The sequence below is a fragment of the Charadrius vociferus genome, unplaced genomic scaffold (genome assembly GCF_000708025.1).
Source record: "Charadrius vociferus isolate BGI_N301 unplaced genomic scaffold, ASM70802v2 scaffold309, whole genome shotgun sequence".
Classification (NCBI taxonomy): domain Eukaryota; kingdom Metazoa; phylum Chordata; class Aves; order Charadriiformes; family Charadriidae; genus Charadrius; species Charadrius vociferus.
Window position 1 is genome coordinate 2,371,857 of NW_009661370.1, and position 16,634 is coordinate 2,388,490.

General features: G+C 38.8%; 1 protein-coding gene across 2 annotated transcripts in view; it reads right to left on the reverse strand.

The window, feature by feature from the left end:
* Nucleotides 1-16,634, reverse strand: part of PLD5 (phospholipase D family, member 5) — a 185,038-nt gene that overhangs the window by 22,570 nt on the left and 145,834 nt on the right. For both annotated transcript variants that reach the window (XM_009893639.1, XM_009893640.1), the window contains one exon: nt 13,847-13,974. In XM_009893639.1, the coding sequence (XP_009891941.1) occupies nt 13,847-13,974 (128 nt within the window). The remainder of the gene's footprint in view (nt 1-13,846; nt 13,975-16,634) is intronic.

The window sequence follows — 16,634 nt, forward strand, 5'->3', positions numbered from 1 at the left end:
GCGAATAAAAAAAATTAAAAGGTGAAGTGAAAGATTCTGCTAGCTTCTGTAAAGGCCTGGACTCTCCTTTACCACACGCACGCACGCACACACGCATCCCACTGCCTCTTTCCATCTTTCCTGCGCTGGAGCCCATCCTGGCAGCCCTTATCTTGCATCTTCCTCACGCAGCTGCAAATCACAGCACGAGCTCTTAGTATTTGTTCCCATCCTATGTAACGCTGCAAGGGGCAGCTTCCGTACGTCTTCTGCTGTACAACACAGAGAGCAGAGTCCAAAGGACTGACCTCAGAATAAGGGCAATATTCGTGTCTAAACATTCCTCTCTAAGTGCACAGTTTCTTCAGTGGTTTCAGATTCGTGGGCTTCAGGGAAATGCAACAGCACGTAGTTGACTAATTGGATGCATTATTTATAATGTTACTGACACACACAGTGGGTTTTCCTTTTGCAAACCGGATAGGGATTGGTGGCAGGCGTGCTGTGCACACAAACAGGGACAATGACATTGCATATGAATTATTGCTGTAACTGTTGAGCCTTGCCAGACTACCTGATCAGAATTAGAAACCTCTTCTCTTGATGTAAGCAGAGGGCCAAAGCATCTAATTATTTTTTGACTGAACCTTGATTAAATTCAGTGTGCAGGACCTTGAGGTAAGCTAGGAATCCAACTGCTTTAGATAGATGAAGTAATTTAGTGAAACAGTACAGAGGCAGTCCCAGGACAATGGATAGCCTATATGAAAAGCTGTTTCAGAAATCCATACTTGCTCTTTGTCCTATTCTTCTGAGTAGCCGCCTTAGATTTCAGCTGGGTTTCTGGCTGCTTCAACATGTAAACAATGCTTCCTTTAGAGGACCTATAAAGATATGGTCCTGGTATATTGTCCTAGGAAGAAAACTTGGAATTAAATTGATACATCATATTCGTGCCTCCTGACCCTAGCAGTAAAATTGGGAACACGCCGATTCATGCTTCCTTAATTCCCTGTGTCGCATGTGCAGGTAAAGGTCATTCAGGTCATCGGAAATGCCTCTTTATACTTGGTGAAATAGTGGATTCAGCTGAAGTGTCAGCTGGCTGCTACTACATGAACAAATAGTAATAATGCATGCTATAGTTGTATCATCATGAGAGAGAGGAATATTAATCTGTTTATTTCATAAGGTCATAACCCGGGTGTTTTCTCCTACCTCAAATCATGGCAGATGCTGCCCCTGGGGGTGTAGAAACTGTTTATTTCTAACTAATTTGTAACACCCCTTGTGCAAGAAACAGAAGTAATGTGTGCCAAAGATGTCAGAGATTTAATACACTAATAAAAGTCAGCATAGCTCTTACGTAAGTTAGCATTGAACAGAATTAAGAGGAAAAAAAAATACATAAAACAAGTGTGAGACAACTTTAAGGCTTGATGCCATTTCCATCTGCAATATTGGGCAATAAGCTTTTAACTTTATAGGAAAACAAAAGAAATACCTGAAAAGATAGCTGAAAACATATTATTCCAATTTAGCATTAACACTAAGTTCCAGTCTTAAAACTAGAAGATCAAGTTTATTTCTCACAATTTCTGTTTAAATTGAGTTCTTTGTTACGGCACGTGCAGAGTTCAAGGTAATAAAATTTAAGCCACAAAGATGTCGCTTAAATAAAGATGTTTTCAATACATTACCTTAAAAATCAGAACATACATCATGAAACTGTAGTATGTAGTTCATGGTGTATATACGTGGTATATGTAGGCACCTGTACCTATGCAGCAGATCTACATACAAAATGATGTGCTACCCAATCACAGAAATCTACCCTACCACTACATTTGAAACAAATGCCTAATAAGTCCTTATATTGATCACAAAAATCTCACTGACCAATAGAGGAATTCTCACAACTTCTGCAATTTTCTGAAGATACACCTCATATTTCTGTTTGCAGGCGTGACCTGACCAATACACCTCCCTCAAGCAATGGTTAATAGCTCCATGCAAACATCAGTGATTTCACTGCTTTGGTGACTGCCGTTTACTTAGCAAAGTTAAGAAAGGTGACTGCACGATGACTTCCAAACTAGGCCTTGATGCTTATGACAACAACATCAAAATCTGAAAAGGTTTAGCAATGCCATGAATTTCGCACATTCATACGGAAGGAATGCTTTTTCAGAATCTGTTCTGTTCTGCTTGATGACTTATGGATATAGAAAGATGAGATTTTATGCTGAAGTGCAGAACCATTATTCTTTTCGTAGAACAACTGAAATGATTGTCCTTCCTTGCCCTGACTCATGGAGATTTATGGCACTGTATTTCAGTCTGATTTACTGTGCATCTTTTTCACAGGACAATAATAAATCCAGTTTTCCATGAAAGGATTCCACTGTTAAAGTGGGAGGCGACTGGGCTGCTGCTTTTGGGAACTTCTGGGAGTTAAGGCAGTTCTGAATGAAGATATTTATCTAGATGGGAACTATCATCTGTGCAATATCAAAGTGTGTGTGCGTGGGTGGAACCACATATTGGGAATACACTTTCATGATTATTTTAATGTTGTTATTTTAATTGTTTAGTTGAACAAGACTGATCTAATGGGGTATGCTAATAACTAAATCCCTCTGAGAGGAATCTGCCTCCATTCATTAACATCACTGACCAAGATTAGTTGCCAGCAAGTTCTTGTGGGAGACGACAGAATAGACTGTGGTGCATTAGCTCTCCCTCAGAGATTCAGCTGGGTTTTAATGAACAAGTTCTCTTTCAGTGCAACATAAATCACATTTTTGGGAAAGTGGTGTATTTGCTGCCTTTCTTACATCCATGTGAGCTTACTGATTATTTAAGACTCTACAACCAGCTGTCGAGCCAGACACTGGTACCCCTGGATCAGAGTAAGGCATGTATTCTTATCTAGGACAAACAAAATGACTGTAAAAGGCCACACTGGTCTTAAGAGCTCTGGCTCTGCAGGAATCCCTACCCCTTAGCTGCTGAACTCCAGCAGTAGCTTCCCATGAGCACAGCAGTGCAGCACAAATGCTTTTGCCCCATCCATCCAATCTGGCTTGGACTTGAAAACAGTGGAGGGCAGGACAGATAGGTGCAAACAGGTCAAGTTCTGCTGCCCCAACTTGGTGCAGGCTGTCTGCAAGCCAGCTCCAGTGAAGAAACCAGAAAACCATTCTAGTGCAGCACCTGCATTAATGCACACTGCCGTCTCAGCATGTCTTACTATTTCAGGGTTTCATAATGGACACAACACAAATGACACTACAGGACTAATACTTGTAAGTGCACTTGGTTGGAGGATCTCTAAATTCAGCTCAAGCTCTTCTGTTTTACTGATCCCTGCAGACATGCCTTATGGAGGTGTACCTGGAAACCATTCTCATCACTGTGACCAATGCCATTGATTTTTTTGTTAATTTCTATTTTTGAAGGCAAGACAACTGCCCAGTGCACTGTTTTTGCTGCGGTTTCTGGGACATCCTCCCCAACATTTTTTTCCAAATTTCAATAGCTTAATTCTTAGGCTACGAGTCTTATCTCTAGGCCATGGAATCATGCAAGCACATCTCAACAGTGCTGTCTATTCACCACACTGCCTGCCTGTTTGCTCCAAGATAGCAGCACTGGTCTTTAAAGCTTCCTCTAGTTTTGCACACACTTGTACAGACGATTTTCTGTTTTCTGTGTGCTGGTGTACCATGTGTGTTCTACCACCAAATTCCTGCGTGCCTCCAGTTCCCTAAACACTTCTAGAACCCATCCAAAACTCTCAAGTTTGATAATCCTAATGCATTGCTATTATCTGTCAAGTAGCTGAGGGACCACTCATAAACCAGAACCAGACACACTCTCTTTGCGACATCTTCTATGACAACCTATTTTAAGATGTAGTGATGGCATGGCAAGTATTAAATAGCAAGCGAACAATTATGAGATTATTTTTACTGGAGAAAAAAACTTTCTCTTTTCCTTTGTATTGTGGAGATCCAACTACCTGAATATCCCATGCTGCTTTAGAAAGAAGTGGGTTTATCTGTTCAACCTGGAAATTCCATCATTTCGCTCTGCAGGTTTATTATTTATTAATTTACAATTTATTATTAATTACTCCAGCGGTAGGTAAACTTGTTCTACAGAACTTTCACAGCAATTAGAAAAAAACGATGAGAAGAAAATAGATCTGTAATTTCAGAGGTCGGAGACAGAGTAATAAGCATACTCCTACAGTCAACAGAAATCAGATAAAAATAGGCGGCAAGCTGGATTTTGCCCTCTCTTACACCAAATACAACAGGTAATGCGGATGAGGCACTTGAGAATGGAGCACAACAGTGGGAGCAGTATGATAAACAGGATTAGGTTCCTAGCACCTCGCTGCTGGGAGCCAGCTCCGCATCTAGAGAAACTAGCCAAGCAGGGGAGGCACGAGAAGTCTTTTGGCTCCACGTGCAAGGTGAATATAGAGCCCCATGCTGTTCCCAATCACTACATCACAAAACCAGCAGCCCGTGGGAGCAAAGGAGGAACCAAGAGCACTACCGGGCAGAAACAGAAGTACATGCAGAACGCAAGCGTAGGAGCCAAATTACCCATGTTCCTGTCCGGCTTTCACCAGCCCTCTGTTAGCGGTGTACAGCAATGCTAGCAAGAGACAAACAGCCCATTTCCTCACTGAGATTCCTTTGTAAATACTGCATGGTGAGATAATAAATTTCAAGCAGAGTAAGCCTAATGGGAAACGCTGACTGTCCTGGTTTACTGGACGTAACAGAGAAAAAGTGGCCTGTCTCAGTTAAAGAATAAAACAAAACATCAGACTTCCAAAAATACAAACGTTACACCAAGACAAGCTATTAGTGGAAATAATAAATATATTTTCAGCCTGTCTTTTGAAGGACAAGCCGTAATGGCATCACAGCAGTATTTTGCCAATCCTACTAGCTTTCTACTCAGCAAGAAATAAAAAACACAAAAGAAGTTATTTCATTGTCACTACAGCTCCGTAATATCTACTTAGACCTGTTTGCTTCACGTCTTCACTCATTCACCTGTGCTTGAAGGTCTGTGCTGCACTTTTATGTTACCTTTATAACATTAGCTAGTTCTGGAAATAATCCCATTGAAATAAATCAGATTAGCAGCATGAGTTTTTTAAAGGATTGGATCATGTAGCAAACAATACATCACAACTTTTTAGAAACAGATATTCTCTGTCATATATAAGAGTGATTATTTAACACAGAAATATGAATTTAGATAGAATGGATGGGAATTACATCGTGTGTACTTTAGTTCTAACATTTACCCATCTAAGCTTGATTGAACCTTGGTGGATGACAAAGTTGAAAGAGCTTTGTTTCGTGTTATAGGACACTTGAGGCTGTGCTCAATTTACCAATAGCGATATGATACTGAACACCACAGGGACAGTATGAAAATTAAGCAAATTATTAGAAGAAGATGGTAAGGATTGGCAATGTCTAAAGCGCACATTAGGGACATAACAGTAGTTCATACTAGAAGAACATTAGATCAAATGGAAACTCTCAATATAACTTTTGCTTGAGTGAAAAGATGTAATTCCACTAACTGTCAGACAAAGTATCTTATCTCAAAAGGACCAGATGCACCATTACATAACTTCAAGAGACTCATTTAGATGAAAGTTCAAAAAAATGACTGACTGATTATAGCGTGCTTTTTGCTCTATGCAGTTCTGTAAAGATAGGATGCAACTGTCTTTAACAGAAATTGCAAATGTGCAGATCTTGTCTCAGTAATCAGTTTGGAGAAGTGGCTCCATGATAGCAAGATTTTGGGGAGACTGGAAGCAAATGAGATCATCACGATGTAGCTTGAGGTATATAGAAATCCAGTATTTATTACACATTGTTTTTATGGGAGGACAATTTTGATCACACAAATAAATGCAAACTACATAAGAAGCATGGGTTGCATTTGCTCCCGGCAATGTTCCAGAGCTTCCTAAATTTTGAGTTTTGATTTGGATCTGTAGCCCCAGAAACAGAGATCAAGAGAAGAAGGAATAATCCCAGAATAAATTTTGTCCCTCCCTAAGTGCTACTTTCGAGTTGTGACTCCTCCACATGAGTCTCCTCAATATAAGTGGGATGAAACTTCTGAGTAAAGAACGACATGGATTGCTTCCAATTGATTTTACCCCCCACAAGCAATCAAAAGGTTGCTCCTCCAATATTCCTACAATCCCAATTTGACCCAAAACTGTTCTTTTAGATGCAGCTCTCAATAGCTGAGATACCATATTCGTCTCCCAATTTTTGTCATCTCAGATTAGGAAGAAAAAAAGGTTAGGTTTTATCAGTCTATTTGTCACAGAAGGCAAGAGGAAGAGAAGGTGGTAGAGAAGAATTATAACTGCTGCTTTTGTCTCCATTTTTTCTGTGTTATAAGGAGAAGAGCCCAACCAACTGAGTGGAAACCCTCAGGATCTCTCAGTCCAATTTTGTCCTGCCTCTGGTGGTAACAGGGAAGACACGCAGCAACATTCCAAGTGCTCCTGCAGCCATCCGGCTGCAAGCCTTCCTATAGCCGAGTCCAAAAAACTAATTCATACTAAACCAAATAAAATATTGTCTCATCACTTTTTACTTAAAATTGACACACACAAAAAGTATATCTACTTTGACCAGCTGGTGCTTTTTTTTTTGTTTGGTTGTGGGTTTTTTCTCCCATCTAAAACTATAGAGTACTTAATTTCAGAAAAATCAGCATCCAATATACTTTCACTGTAAGTATGCACTAGATTATTCATGTTTATAATAAAAAAAACATAACTTTGCTTATCTAGTGTATCTACAGGTGCTTAATAAACCTTTTTTGAATAGTGAATACTCATAGCTCTCTTAACATCTCACACAGCTAATTTGACTGTTGATCCAACTGAATTATTAACAGAGTAAGTGAATTGGGCAACTTATTTCTTATCTTCAGGTGTAATCAATAATTCAGAATTGCTATAGCCTTCATGTACTCTAGGAGTCAATTCTAAAGAGACATAAGTACGTTTTACATAATAATAAAAAAGTAGTCCATAGAGGGTTTCTCATTCACACGCTGTCACACATCTTACCTTCTCCAGTATTTTAACCCTCCTGTATATTTATTTGACATCTCACGTGCATCAAGCAAAAACCTAACTCCTCAGATAAAACAGGTCACTGTTTCCAACCTGATAAACAGCATTGGGACATTTTATCTAATTTTCTAATTACCTTAAATTATGTAGATAAAATCAGTAGTTTCTAACTTATGACAACAAGAGAGTAGGAGGAGGATGGAGAGGAAACTGCCTGAAAGGAAATACTGTTGTTTAGTAGTCCTGTCAGATACTCAGCTGTCACACTTGGAGCTTTAGAAGTGCTCCAAGGCACTGCTGAGAGTCAGCAAGAACAAATCATTGATCCTTTGCAACAGAGATGATTAGATGAACTTCTGCTATTCAGAACACTACCTGAACTCATTACATGAAAGAAGCAAGGTCAAAAAATTCTACTCATAACACCAAGCCCAATTTACCAAGAATTAATATGTCTTCATAAATAAATACATAGGTGAAGACATCAGGTGTTATTTTTCCAGTCCTCCTCCTGATGGATTTTTAAGATGAAGAGAAATCAAATGCCTTTCTGAAGTCTTAGTTTGCATTGGTAACACAAATCACACAAAGACTCCAACAGAGACATAAAATAAGGGGGGAAATGAGAGCAAATTCATATGGTTGCTTTTTTGTCCTTAAAAAAATTACATTTTACAGTTTGGTTGGGGTCTTTTGGTCCTCAAAAAAAATTACATCTTACAGCCATTCAGCTAAAAGTGGTCTGAATTTAAAACAATCATAAGAATGAACAAGCCAGAAAACATATGGACTTAAGAGGCATCTTAAAAAGAAAAACTGCTAGCAGTTTCTACACAGCTAAGAGAGAAAATCATGTCTGGTTGGGAACTTGCCCTCGACACCATCTGACCCAAAATTTAAGTATGACCTTTTGAGATAATGTCTTTAAGATGTCACAGGCAAGACAGAGCAAGTGACTACCTGCAGTGGATCTGGATATTAGGGTTTCTTTAAGAACCAACAAGATGAGGGCTTTTGCAACTACTTGATTATCTTTCATACTTTCCATCCATACCTTCCATCCCTGCAGGAAGATGGCTGCTGGCTGGGGATTCTTGGGCAGAAAAGTCGGGTCTGTCATTGCTGCATGGCTGCTCACCGTTTCTTGTCTCAGGCATCGCCAGACAGAGTCCCTGGTGCATTTCCTGGCTTCCATCTCCTCACAGCTCCCTGATCTCCAGGATCTCTCCCATTTTCAGGATCTTTCCTCCAGCCAGGAACTTCACAACCTTCTTTTCAGGCCCCCTTCTTTTTTCCAAGACCACTTCTTTCCAGCACCCCTTATTTTCTGGCATGCCGAGACTTACTTTTCCCCCAGCCCAAACAGTTTACGTGCATAAGCACAAGGTGTGAGCTGCCGCCTAACTGATGGCTCTGTCTCATGTCTCTTCAGTAAGTGGAGGACCCTGGACATGCCACTTTCATTTAGTCCAGGTGTTTACAATCAGACTCTACCAATCACAGCAAGCAAGCAGCATGCTTGAGAGCTTGAACGTTCAAATTTGGGCACTAACCCCCACACATGCACCCACCTACCTGCTACCTGTTGGCATTCATGATTTCAGCTATTTTTTTTTTGCTTACTAGAGTATTTAATATCAGCGTGATTCTACTTCCAGTGAAGACAATCGGATTAATTTTACTTGTTTCAATAATTTTCAGTAATAGAATTTTCCAAGGGCTGATTATTTGTTGCACATAAATGTATTTTTCTGAATTGGTTTAACTAATCCATTACAGTTGTTTGCCCACTGGATTCAATTATTCATGTGTGAATAAAACTTTTCCAAAAACGTTGTTAGCATGAAGAGGTCCAGAAGTGTTTCTTGAGCTGATTAAAGGTTCTGTCTGTACTGCAAAACTCACATTCTTTAACAGAATTAAGGAGCTAAATGCATTTTCAAGCTTTGCTGAAACTACTGGAGGGAATCATGGAACAAAAGAAATACATGACAATTCTTGTTAGCTCTTGCTCCACATTAATATTATGGGTTATAACCATTTTTATATAACCAATTTCTTTTATTTAAGTGCATTAATAAGCTCCCTGGCCAAGGAAGTAGTAACTAGAATACAGCACCATGGTCACCTCGATTGTTACTAGTTCAAACCGCAGGCAAAAAATAATCAGTATATGTACATAGTTTTAGACGTGTTTGAGTGAGCCCTTTTTCAGGCAAACATTTTAACATAGATGCACATATTTGGCTGAATAAAAATACACTTCAACATATCGTTATCTTAAATATATACTTAAGTAGGTTGGACAGCTATGGCCTAAAGACATTGCTTGGCTTGTTCAATGGTTACAAGACTAAGTACTTAGTAGGTGAGAGCCTGGGAACTCTGAGAAAATAATTAATTGATTGCATCCACTACCGAATGCATGTCAGTGAAATGGAAGATGGAAATTGTACAGCTGATCACATAGATTTCCTATATGACATGAGAAGTTCAAAATGTGATTTAAAATTTTATCCTCATAATTTTCCTCTTCTAGTACCCAACCCCAATGCTATTTTGAAGTCAAAATGGCACCACAAAGAACAAGAGACCAACTCTCCAGAAGACTTTCATCAAACTGGTAAACATCAAAGACTTGTTTATACAGTTTTTGCACCATTTTATCAGTTTACAAAAATTTACCATAAAGAAACTAGATTGGTAGAAAGATTATTACACTAATAAAATTTTACACAGCTTACTATATATAAGAAAGTGGTACCTGTCTAAGAAAGTGGTAAAACCCTGGCTGCTCATAACCCGGAATTTTCAACAGGTTATGTAATTGGGCAATATTTGCCATATATTGATAACAACAGAAAAAGATACATCCCTGAAACAAAATCTAGACCTGTTTGAAGAAAAGATGAAAATATTTCACTATGAATGTAAAAAAACCCACCTAATCTTTGTAAAATCATTTTTTCAGGGACTCTAAACAGTACTTTTCATTTGCCTGTGGGTTTGATTCCAGACCAAAGCAGATAGCTGGCATGGATGATTTCAGGCAAAATGATTACAGTTTTGGAAAACTTGCAACCCACCCGAAATACAGTTTTACTTGAAAAGTAATGATCAAACTTGGTAATAGAGTCTGCTGTCAGCCTTGCCCATAATTTCAAAGCTGAGACTCTGGCAAGTATTAAAACTTTGACAGCGAAGGCACAAGGATATATGCAACTTTAAAAGTTATTCCTTACCTAATATATGCAGCATTCAAAAATCTCTCCCTGATCCAGAAAATTTACTTTTCATGGAAATATTAGTATTGCTTCTTGTCAGTGCTGACAAGTCAAGAAAATGGCAACAGAACTCAGAAAGTCTCATATGAGGTTGATTTCTAGTGTCCAGCTTATATATGTAGAGAAGAATTCTCCGCAATGATAGTAAAAACAAAGCTGACACCTTCAGACATTTAAGTCCTGACGTTCTTTTCTAATGAGCCGTTAAAAGTTAAATTACTATTTCAGCTTTAGATTCAGGCTCCCAAGAGGAGAATGATGCTAACAGACTTTTTTTTTAATCCCCCGACAAAGGGACAAAATAGCAATAAAATCCAGTTATGTCTACCCCAATAACCTTGCATAAATATTCTCTAGCATGCTGAGCTGCTGTATGTTCGGTGCCCTGTACTGCTACGTCACAGAGGCGTTTCTACATCTTTAGGCCCCTAGCAGGCAAGAGGTAGGAAGGCTCTGGGACTATAGCCCAGGGTGAAATACTGTACAGAGCTGCTGCAACTCCAGTGCAACCGCCACGCCAGCCAAGCAGGTAGGTGCTCCTATATGAATTATGCAGCGTGCTGGCCCAAAGGTATGCAAAGGTTCAGTGCAGAGGAAGCAATAAACACGCATGTAGACAATACAGGGGAAGGCATGTGAAAAGATATGACAACAGTGCACAGTTAAAATCTTAAGCTTTTCATTGCATTTTAGATATTAGATACGAAACTGGAGAGATGCACTGACATAATTTACACGGGAACTGTGCTGCTGAGTAACGAGACATTGTTAGCTACAAGGTGACTGACTCACACTGGGTGTTTTGTTTCAGTGAGAAGACAACTGCTGCGCTTGATAGGCTAAAATACCATATTTTTCTAGAATAGCAGAGATTTACTGTCAAGACATAGTAATACTGGCCAAAGTGGCTTGCCGATTCAATAACCACAAGTTCTGTTACTCTAAAAGTCGGATGAGCTTTTAAGGAGACCATATGTGGCTAATCAACGGCCCAGTCTGCCTTTTCACAGTCCTTTCCCTGCAGGTAAACCAGGATGTAACAGGAAACGTGCAGTGGCATCTGCAGCCAGTTCCCTGCCTCCCGCTGCAAAACTGCAGAAGCCCGACCCCACTGAGGGCAAGGGCATGGGACTGGACAGGCCTGGCACTATCTGCTCCGCTATCTCCCAGTTAAACTCGGTCCTGCCGCATTTAGGCTGCTTCGAGGGAAGAGAAGAAGGACCTGATCCCTCATTTGCAGCTACGCTGGGACTCCGACAAGGAGGAGCCATGGGAGGTGTGTTTCCCCAGTGAGGGCTCGGCTCACAGTCAGCTTAAGATTAGGTCCTGTGCGTGTGCAAAGCATTTTCCTCGAAGAAAGAACTCAGAATAAATGACAGAACTCTGTGCCAATTTTGCCTCTTACGTGAGATGAAAAGTTAAAGCCAGATTGTTATTTTAGGACTGCATATCAGATCTCTTTGACAGTCGCCAAGTTAACCTGTAACTCTGGGGTAAGTGAATTGGATACTCATATCTGATGTCAACAGGAGCCACGCTTCTCATTTCCTTAGGCTCTTCTGAAACCCCAGTGTACATTTCTTAACTAACTGAAAGATTCTTTTTAACTGCTACTCAGAAAGATTTCTTCCTGCTGTGCACGAATATTCTTCTGGGCTTCATCTGATCACCACATATAAAAATATACTATTATATGAAAAGATGAAAAAAAAATCTCCACATGCATGCAGAAAATAAAGTGACAAAATTAAGATTAAGGAATCACATTTGAAACACTGGCCCACGAATAACCAGCATCAAAGTTTGACACAGGCTTACTACAAGAGTTAAGATTTACTTCAGTATGAGACGACCAAGCCTATAAGGAATTGTAGCATCTGTGATGACTGTCATAAACACAATCATTAAATATCGTAATATAACAATCTGTGGGGTAGATGTGCCTCTTTTCTTCACATTTATTATTTTCACTGGTACGCAAAACTCCAATTAGAAGAGGCTTCAAAGCTAAAATAGAGCATAAACTATTTATAAGTGAAATAGTTCTGTGAAGAGCTATTTTGCTTATGACATACGAACAATTTAGCTCATGATGCACAGATAATGTATAAACATTTTATTTCTAAATTGTCCAAAAGCCCAAAGTAAATGTTCTTACATTGACTGAAAATACAACACCCTCTTAGCCAAGACTTTCTCTGATTTCTAACAATAGCCTTCTTTTCTACCAGTTTTCCAGATTCCTTTCTAAACATTCAAAAAGTTACCTTTCAAATAAATTAATACACATAGGAACAGCACAAATGTATTTACTTCACTCTTTCTTTACTAACATTTGCTTTTATTCCAACTTGCAGCCTTGTAGCTCAAAAAAACCCTTAAAAACTTCAACAAAGCCAACACACACCTTCTTCTTTACAAAATCATTGGAATCTATGTTCAAAATTATTCACGTGTTTCTGAGATTCTGCTCATATTTAGAAAGTAAGCTTTTTTACTGCAACTAATAACTACCTAGGACTGCTTCTTTTTCCCCTCTGTCGTGCATTCCAGTTACTGAGATCTAAAAGCACAGGTTCCACTCCCTAAAGATGACCAACAGCTGCCTCACACAGCAGTGGTATGCAGCAAAAACGAACATTACAGCCGTTAATAATCCTGAGACTGTTGCAGAAAGACAAAAAGTTACAGATACCTACAAGAAAGCAAATAAGCTCCATTACTGATGAATTACTTCTTCAAAATGGTCATAGACTGTAGAGAGTCCTCAGCAGTGGCTGCTGGCAAAGAGGCCTTAGCTTACATCCTTCAACTTGCTTGTTTATGAAGAATCAAAATGTGGAATTCTCTCTAATACATACAACATTCAAAAACATTGTGCTATTTGACTTTCTGTATGCATAAATCTCTCCCTCCCCAGTGGTGGTGGGTATTTCAGGATAATATCCACTATTCATTTGGAAGTCTCTCCAAATTTTGCCTTTCCTTATTTAAATGGCAGATGAGAGGGACTTGGTCATGCTCACAACATTACCACAGAGTTTCCACAGTGGTTTGTTTTCCAACAGGTTCACCCACATGTTGGTGTGTTGGTTTTTTTTTCAAATAACTAAACCAGAACTTAAAATCTTCAAACAACAAAATCATCTCATAAATCAATAAAGGCAATAATTTTTTTTTTTAAATTTAACTCAAAGCATAACTGTTGAGGATAGCTATTCCAACAAAAAGAAGTAAAATTTATAGTAATATACTTTTGCCAAACACAGAAGAGTCATCAAAACTGTGGCAGTACAGTTTTTGATGCTGGCACTTCTGCCAGCAAACTACGGGGAAAAGAAAGCTATCCATCACTACTTACTGGCCTCAAAACATTACTTTTTTTTTCCTCATTATACCTTCAATGGGTATAGGATGTCTTTTCCAATTAAATTACCTGTCCCAACGATCTCCAGTCTAGGCTGGCACTTCCAATGTACACGTGCTGTTTATCAACAATCCAGAAGGATGACTGAAGCCGGCCTTCGTTATACGCTGACATGTTCATATACAACACTTCAGCACCTAAAGATTTAAGGATAAAATAATAAATAGCATTGTTTAAAAATAACATAATTTACACTATTAAAAAAAGAAACAACTACACATTTCAGGGCCTCGGCTTCCAAAACTAGTGAGAAATGTAATTAAACGTATCATTAATGTTTAAAATCAATGATAAACAGCGTTACTGTCCCGCTTTTTAAGACCTTAATTAACATACGTTCCTGAAAAGCAGGTATAGGGAACATTCCAATGCATTCTACAGTTTACTTAATTCTCTTCCATTTTAGAATCAAATAATTGCTATTTTTTTCCAGCACTGTATGTTTCTAAACCCAGTTTATTTTTAAAGGTCTATTCCATAACTCAAACCTGCTACATATTACAATAATGACCTTTAAAATAGAAACCCAGTTACAACCCCTTCTGGAAAAGCAGACTCTGCTCTTTTGCGCTGGGCAATGGTTTGAGCAGGGAGCCCACGGTGGGTTCTCACACGGAACAGACCCCGACAAGAGAACACAGGTGGAGACTTAAGGAGTGAAGAAGTAAGCAAAGGCCTAAGGTATGCTGAAAATGCTCTTAATCCTGCTAATCTGTGACATTCAACCTACCACTTTGAATAGCACAGTTTTAATATGAATTATAGGCCACTGAAATCAAAAGAGCTACTTGTCTGGTAAAAGCATGTTGGCTCTATCACATCAGTAGGAAAGTCTGAATTGGCCCCATCTGTATGTTTGCAGGAATAAATCCAGAATATACTTAATTTACGTGAGTTTAGGGGATTTCTCACATCATAATTGTTCCTTCAGTGCTCTAGTGTTTGTGAGATTCGGTGACTAATCTGAATTAATCATTGCTGAAGGTGATTTAAAGAAACCCACTTATCTTCTCATTTTAGTCATGACAGTAACTGGGGAAGCTAAGTGACAGTAAAGAGCAGCCTGGAGGGCAGTAACGGTACCAGCCATCTCCCATTAAACATTCATGGGATCTTCACAATTCCCATGGGATCTTCATGAATTCCAGTAATGGCTGGATATGAATCACAACTTCAAAAAAATTCCAGGGTACCTAGAGAACTAAAATATATTTCTTTTCATCTAACTTCCTATTTTTGACCTCCTAAGAAACACTTGACTTGCAATTTTAAGCAACAGTTACCAGTCTAAATACTTCTTTTTTATTATGAGAACTGTAATTCTCACTTAATCAAGTGATTCTAGAAATTCAGACATCAAGAAAAGAAGAAAAATCAGGTAAGGTGCCACTTTTCATGAAGCACCAAACATGCAACATATGATTTTGAGCAAGTTACAGAATTTGGTTTGTTGTACAATTACATTTGCTGCAACCCGGCTACCATTTCACTTTTTTCTAGGTATCACCTATCCACATTCGTCTATGCTTAGAAGGTATTTTCCAATTTTCCTTGGAAAGTGTTGCTGCAGACTTGCAATCCATGCATTAATGAACAGAACTGTGCTAATTAATGAGATAATGTGCGTGAAATGGAAAAGAAATCAGAAAACACTATAGCAGGTGTTAAATGGTTTTCTGATGAATAAACCAAACAAAAGCAATTCCTCCTACTAGCTAAGGAAAACAATTCTGTAAGGTGCTAAACTTCTAGCTGCTTATCTGGAAACTGTGTTTAAAATCAAATTTAACATAGCAGTTTGCCTTGATCATCTTTTCTTTCCATACATCCAATTTGCAACATTAAATAGCAGTATGAATTTAACACCCACAACACACCTACATCAAATAGGTTATAAATGAAATGTTAGATTATTGTAAAGGAAAGGTAAAACAGTTGGAAACAAGAATGAGCTTCCTTCTCATAACTGAGTGCCCAAAATAAACAGAGCTTAAAAACATTTTTGAAATATCCAATGCCGATCAAAAATGCTGATTGCCAAACTCGCAACAGCAGACCATTTAACCAGTAATACTAATGTTAAAAATAACAGACATTGTCAGTAACCTGACACAAAATTCAAAAGTTGTAAACCACCAGGATTTGTAGGCGTGGGTGATGGGCATAAGTAGTGGGATGGGACTATCACTCTAAAATATAACCCAGGCTTCAACTACCAAAGCAGTGAATACGGCAGTGCAGGAGATATTGCTATCACACATTCCATTAAAATCAAAATCTGGAACCCAATTTCGTTTCCTTCTGGAAACAGCCAACTCATAAAGCTTGAGGAAAAAGTATCTCCACATTAATTAAACAAAAGTCATGTGTTGGAAACAGCAGCTGCTGTGCAGCCTATTAATGAGCGCTTAACTTTTGATGAAAGGAAACATGCATCAGTATTGATAATTGCCTCTGTTCCACAAGCCCTTGAGATGTTTTGTTAAAATGGGCTTATCGGGCCTTCAACACAATCCATCATCCCTAGCGTGGTCCAGCTCCCATGAGGAAATTAAATTGGACTGATCAATATGTGAAGCTGTAACAGAACTCTTTATCATGCTGCAGTCTCAATTACACAAAGCTGCGGGTCTACTGAGTTCAACCAGAAGGCACAATTTGTAGGCTTGATTGCTAATATAGATGCCAGACTCTTAAAACATAAATCTACCAATTTTGTTTCACTGAAGATTAAACTGCAGTGTGAGATCTTAAAGAAAACCAGCGCTGTCACTTAAAACTCTAGTGGATTTTCCTG